At 35.3% G+C, this 6,223-nt stretch overlaps 1 protein-coding gene across 1 annotated transcript in view; it reads right to left on the bottom strand.

Annotated features, from left to right (window-relative positions):
* The window catches only part of LOC118736372 (angiotensin-converting enzyme-like), a gene marked incomplete at its 3' end in the record, with an annotated part of 12,807 nt that continues 6,584 nt past the window's right edge, over positions 1 to 6,223 (bottom strand). Inside the window, exons 2-4 of the mRNA XM_036466467.1 lie at positions 936 to 1,018; positions 95 to 647; positions 1 to 17 (exon numbers count right to left, since the gene is read on the bottom strand). Coding sequence (XP_036322360.1) covers positions 1 to 17; positions 95 to 647; positions 936 to 974 — 609 coding nt within the window. The remainder of the gene's footprint in view (positions 18 to 94; positions 648 to 935; positions 1,019 to 6,223) is intronic.

The following is a 6,223-nucleotide window of genomic DNA, read 5'->3' on the forward strand; positions in this document are numbered from 1 at the left end:
AGCGCCAGATGTAAAATCTGTAGGAATAGAAGAAATAAAAAGAAAAAAAATCCTTAAAAGGAAAGCTGCACAACCATCAAACTATTGCACTCACTGTTAAGCTTAGCCGCTTTGGTATTCAGCTCAACATATTTCTCGTAGGGTTCACGCACCGCGGTGCCAGCCTTGTCGTAGAACTCGCGCCAGTAATATTTCAGCTCCTCTGGATCACGGCTGGTTGAAATAATGTCCTGAATTTCGGGATCGAGCGAGAGATCGCATTTGGTGGCATTCTTATAGTCACAAACGCGCACTCTAGCGAAGTTCGATTCCATAGTAGACATGACGCTCAAGTACTCAGCGTAATCGGCTTCGCTGAGCGCTGCGTACTCCAATTTCGTGAGCTTTTTGAATTGGCGGCGCAAGTTTTCCGATTTAAAAGTTTGCCAATTGAATTTCTGTAAATCGGTGGCCGCTTCCTTCATGAATTTGGCCACATCGGCAGCGACTTCGTTCTTCTGGCGCTCATTCTCATCATTGATATTGGATGCATAGGCCCATGAGGATTCCCTCTCGAGATAGTTGCGACGAGCGATCTCTTTGTTCAAATTCTCAATGTACTCTGTGGCGGTAATCTCTTCTTTTACGCTAGCGAGAGCGAATTGCAACTAAATAGGGGTTAAATGTGGTTGAACGGTATTTTACAGGGAGTTGCCAAGGCGAATTAATATAAGTTGATAGCAGGAGTACAAAAACAAAAGTCTAATTGTATTTTGTTTTTGCTTTTCCGGCGTTAACTATCAAAATCTGTAAAAAAAAATGTGTGTGGAAATGCAGACGTACTATTTCAATTTGACATATGAAGCCGTGAGGCGAACCATATACACCAAAATCAGCTGATCTAGTAACACCAATTATACATAAATTCGCTTTGGGAGTTGTATTTTTTAACTTACCGCCAGTGAGAGCAGAAACGTTGTGATGAAAATTTTCATGTTGTGTAAATTTATTGTTGAATTTTCCCAAGTTTAATTTTTTACTGAAGATTTTAGAAAGAAAAAAAAATGGATTAGTTTTGCATGAAAAGGCTACACACATACATATGTAATAAAATTTGAAGAGAGGCAGCCTGAACATTTTTGAAGTTTGCTAAAGTTTTCAAATTTTCAGTTTCACAAATACATTCCCACTTTTAGTCTCAACCCAGCCAGCAAGAAAACGTACATTTTACGAACATTATGTTTTACGAGGGTTTCTCTTATCGCCAAAAAGTTAGAGAAAAGCTCGTAAACGATAAAACAAAAAAATATAATAGAAAGAGGCTTGTAATAATTTGTCAGCACAAGAAAAAATTTTAGTTTTGTTGAAAATGGTACCCTTCGAAACAATAAGAGACCAACCATTGCAGAGGGCGTCCTGCCAAGAAGCCCATTTAAGGAAAAGCATGCATTTATGGAATTTGAAAAAGACCTTGGGAGTTCAAGTGAAAAACAACAATTATTGGTAACTAAAAACATAAATTAACCATAATAAAATAATTTTTATTGCATTCTTTAAACACTTTATATGTTTCTGAACTCGAAGCTATAAATATTTTAAATGTAGATAAATGTTTAAGAACGTACTGGCGGAAAATTATTACAGATGAGGTAGCAGAACTTTTCTCGTGGAAGGGAACTGGTACCAAATGCAACGCTATTGGTTTGGCAACGACTGCGGCAATAAGAAGTACTGATTATAATATTATTTATTACCACTTTTTATTTAATTCAATTTTCCGATTTCCAATGGAGTTTAATCTTTAACTTTATTTTTTTTAGGTGCTTTTCGTCAAAAATTTAACTCCGACGAAGAAGTTTTTATTTCCGTTTCAAAGAAGCACTTCCAATATGCATACGACCGGCAAAAAAAATTGGCAGCCTATCGGCAAAAAAGAAAAAATAAATTCAGCTACTTTATAATATACATTAAACCCCTCTTATTTAATTGTTAATTTGGAAATAGATAGTTTGTTAATATTTATTTATCTGAAAATATCTTCACATATATAGTGCCGGAAAAAAATATTGGCACAGAGAATTTTTCGCCATGAATGCAAAGTTTTTTATTCTGATTTCTTCTCTAATTGTTTTTTATAAAAATATAGTTAGTAAGAAGTTCTACTTTCAAATCAGATTTTTAGAAAAATTTTAAGTATGCAGTTTTATAGCCCATTTAATTTTAGTATAATAAAGTGCACACTTGAATAGCTAGAAAACCTCTTTGTTTTTTGACAATTTTTTATACGCAGTTTCTTCCATACAAAAAAAAATGTCGCACATAATTTGCATGGAAGAAACTGCGTGAAAAAATTGCCAAAAATCAACTCGGTTTTCTGGCAACTTCAAGCTTGCACTATGTTATACTAAAATATAATGGGATATAAAACTGCACACTTAGAATTTTTCTCAAAAATCTGATTTGAAAGTACTAACTATATTTAAAAAAAATAATGTGCGAAAAGAAATTCAAGTAAAAAACTTTGCATACATTGCGAAAAATTCTCTATGCCAATACTTAGATCCGGCACTATAAATATTTACTAATTATAATTCCATTCAATAAAAGAACTACAATAATTTGAATTAATTAATTGCCTTTATTTTTAGCATTCAAAAACAGTAGATAAAGCAGTGTAAAAAAACGCTTTTTTAACGTAAATTAATCGTTTACGAGACTCGTTTACAATTAAAAAACGGACGTAAAAATATTCGCATACGAATGCTTTTTCGATCCGTTTACGACTGTTCGTAGGCGATGCACAATTTAAAGCGAAAAAGTGTTCGAAAAAGAGTCGTAAACGGCTATCATAAACGACTTTTAATCCGGTTTTTCTTCGAGAAAATATCCATTTACGAACTCGTTTACGATGATTTTGCTGGCTGGGAAATAAATGAAACTACATATTTAAAAAAAAAAAATTTAATTTGCCATTTTTCCACAATTGTCACAGTTTCTTTTCTCAAAAACTGGACCTGCTAGAAACCAAGGTACATTGAACAGGTAGTATCAGTAGAGCAGCTGATTTGATTTATTTTCAAATTATTTGGTCTCGAAAATGTCAAAATTGTTAAAATCCATTTGCTTGTGAAACCTTTTTCCATACAAAACAAGCGATTGAATAGCAGCTTTTGGAACGTTCGCCCAACTCGGCAGCACGACCGCTGATTAGTGGGCCTTGCAAAGGATGGATCAATGCTTCGATTAGCAAACAGATTTACTAGGAAAGAAATCATCATCAATTTTTATTTTTTCCAATTTCAATTTTTTATTTTTTATAATTTTTTGTATTTCACATGGCACGCTTTGATTTAGAAGAAAAAATTCAGAACAGTTTTTGACACTTTCGATACCAGAAGCAAAAACAAAATACACGCAAATGTTGTTTTTGCTCTACTGATACTCTTTAATGTGCCTTGCTAGAAACATTTTTAAATGCATTTCAAATCAGCATCAACAAAGCTAAAAGATGAGAACGGTCCCGTTTTTGAGATAAAATACGACCAGATTTTGTTGAACTGTGTAATCAGTTTTATAAAAAATATATATAGTAGTACCACGAATACAAATTTAAATACACAATGAAATGTTTTATCCAAAAGAGCATCAAATTCAATAAAATGTATATGCTTTACACAGGATGTAATACGTAATATTTTATCAAAATTTTTAATAAGGTTTACGTCAATTTTGTTAATTTCTGCAGAAATTTCACAATTTTCAAAAAAAAACGGCGGGCAGTGTTTTCATCATTGGTGGTGCCATAACCTGTTTTAACACCATCAATTATTAATCCGGTTTTTAGTTTAAACTCGTGCTGTACTCTCTTTTTATTTTCACTAAAAATTTGTTTGTTACATTCTCCTGTTACTCTCCAGCATTTTAAAGGCAACCTGTACGATATATGCAAGATACACTCGAAGAACTTTATATGCGCATGTAAAGTAGAAAGGCCCCTGCAGTACGGGGGAGCGACTATAGGACTGCTGAATCGGTAGCTACGTGATAAACTCCGTCAATTACCGACCGACTATTTGCAGTGTATTTCATCGATTACTTTTACAAGGCAATGTCCTAGGCAGTAGTCACCATCGGCTCTCTCAGCACTACCGGGAGTTACTAAAGTAGTCCCTTGGATGATTTATGGGCGTCCTCTGTCGTAGTTCTTCGCTATCTGGTTCGACTCTGCACTACCATGTGCACTGCCACGGTTTAATAGAGTAGCTACTTACCTCGGAGTCGGTGCAGTAGCGGTTCAAAAGTGTTCATTTCTGTTGGTTTTGCATGGCATAAATAACACGTTTGGCCGGCTGTATTACCAGTCAAAACATTAACTATAGCCCCGTCTATCATTGTCAACATCAACGCAAAGTTTTTTCTCACCAACAGTGGCTTGATAAGTTCGAAGTTCACCGATTTCCTTTTGCGTGTTGTTTTCCAACTCTCGAACTAGCTGAGGGCATTCCTTCTTAAAGCATATTTTAATTGGGCGACAATACCGCGATGAGGAGCATTGGCTGTTTAACCAAACCTCTTTGCCACTGGTGTTATTTACAATGCGAAGTGGTACTATTGCACAAACAATGAGAAATTCGTCCGAATTGGGCTCCTCTGAAAACTTCTGCTTGTATTGGCTGTGACCGCTGCTGCCATCAAACCCACATATGCACTCTAAAGTCAAGCCAATTTCCTCATTACAATTTTTCTTTAAAAGTACTTAAATGTAGCAAACTTGATTCCGTTCTATTAACCAACTCCTGAAGTGGTACCTCAGCTGACGTTTCGGATACTGTGATCAGGTTTGGGAGCATTTCGTCTTTGGCTATTTTAAGAGCATAATAACTGGGAAAACAGTCTTCGTGAATTCTGTTTACCACTGATCGCAAAGTATTATACTTTTCCTTTGATAGGTTTAAATCGAAGAAAAGCCCTAAAGTGTCGTTTATAGAAAGACAGTCTACGTCTCCTTGGTGTACTGATTTTTCGATCTTTTTTGCAGCTTTAGTAAGTTCTTCCGGCGATTTTGATGAAACAAGAACGTGAACCCTTCTTCTTTTTGTTCTATTTGAAGCCATTTCATAAGGCACATACGGCCTTCCCACGTGTGCAGAAGTTATCTAAAAAATAACACGATCCAGGACTCAGTCAAGCCATTAAATAATTTACATGTAATAAAATCAAAATGCAAATGCGTCACAAGGAATTCATTGTGTACCTCTATGGCTACTGGATTTTGCACAACAAACTCTGTCTGAAGCCAATCTGAATACTTCTTCTCAAAAATTGATCTATTCCGAGAACTTGCTGTCAACGTTTGCTTGAATGCTGCAACCAGTCGTCGAGTTTTATCTTTTTTTACCTTCGTAGAGTCTCCAAATTTTGTTTTTAGAAAATTGTTTATTGCACATTCTTGATTGGTTCGATTGGAATTTTTTTCTTTCAGCCAAACTTTAAAAATGTCACCAAATTTAACGAGAGGTGCCACTACAAAAAATGCAATATAAGACAAGCTCGCAGGTTTTCGCAGCTGAAATTTTTTAGACTTCTCACACATACTTGCGTCCAAATTCCTGTATTACTATTTCAGCTCGCTTCTCAGGTCCTTTTTAAATCCTGATCTCTAAATATTCCGTTTTGAAATGTTTATAAATTGTAAATTAAGCGGAATTTTAATTCAAAATATCTCGGTTATGCAACAGGCAACACAAAAATCAAAGTACACTACCACAACATAGAAACACTTGTACAGTATCCACAAATACCATTTGACTAAATGGTTGTCAAGTTCCCAAAAAAGCCTACTTAAAAAAAATCACTCAAAATCAAAATCTTGTATTTAAAATTTATTCATTTACATTGCATCCACTTTGAAGCCACCTTGTGGCAAAAAAAAATGCATTTTTTCCAAAAATTACTCTTGATCTAAGAAGGATATTAGGTAATAATTTTACAAACTAATTTTTTTTTTAAATTAGCTAGTTTGGTTTTTTGACTTTTGGCCGCTGTCGTCCCATAGTGCGACGTAGCGTAAACGTCGGTTGACGCAGACACGATCTACCTTATGGGATTCGCGTGTTAACGACCACTCACCACCGTATGGCGGTGACGTTGCCGTTGCCCTGCAAAAATCGTTGGACCATGTAGTCTATTTGTGGTATATTGGAGTACTTACAAAAGTGTTCCTCTGTCATGCTGTAGCGGACCA

This window comes from Rhagoletis pomonella, unplaced genomic scaffold, assembly GCF_013731165.1.
Source record: "Rhagoletis pomonella isolate Grant_MI unplaced genomic scaffold, Rhpom_1.0 Rhpom_scaffold_00003, whole genome shotgun sequence".
Taxonomy (NCBI): Eukaryota; Metazoa; Arthropoda; class Insecta; order Diptera; family Tephritidae; genus Rhagoletis; species Rhagoletis pomonella.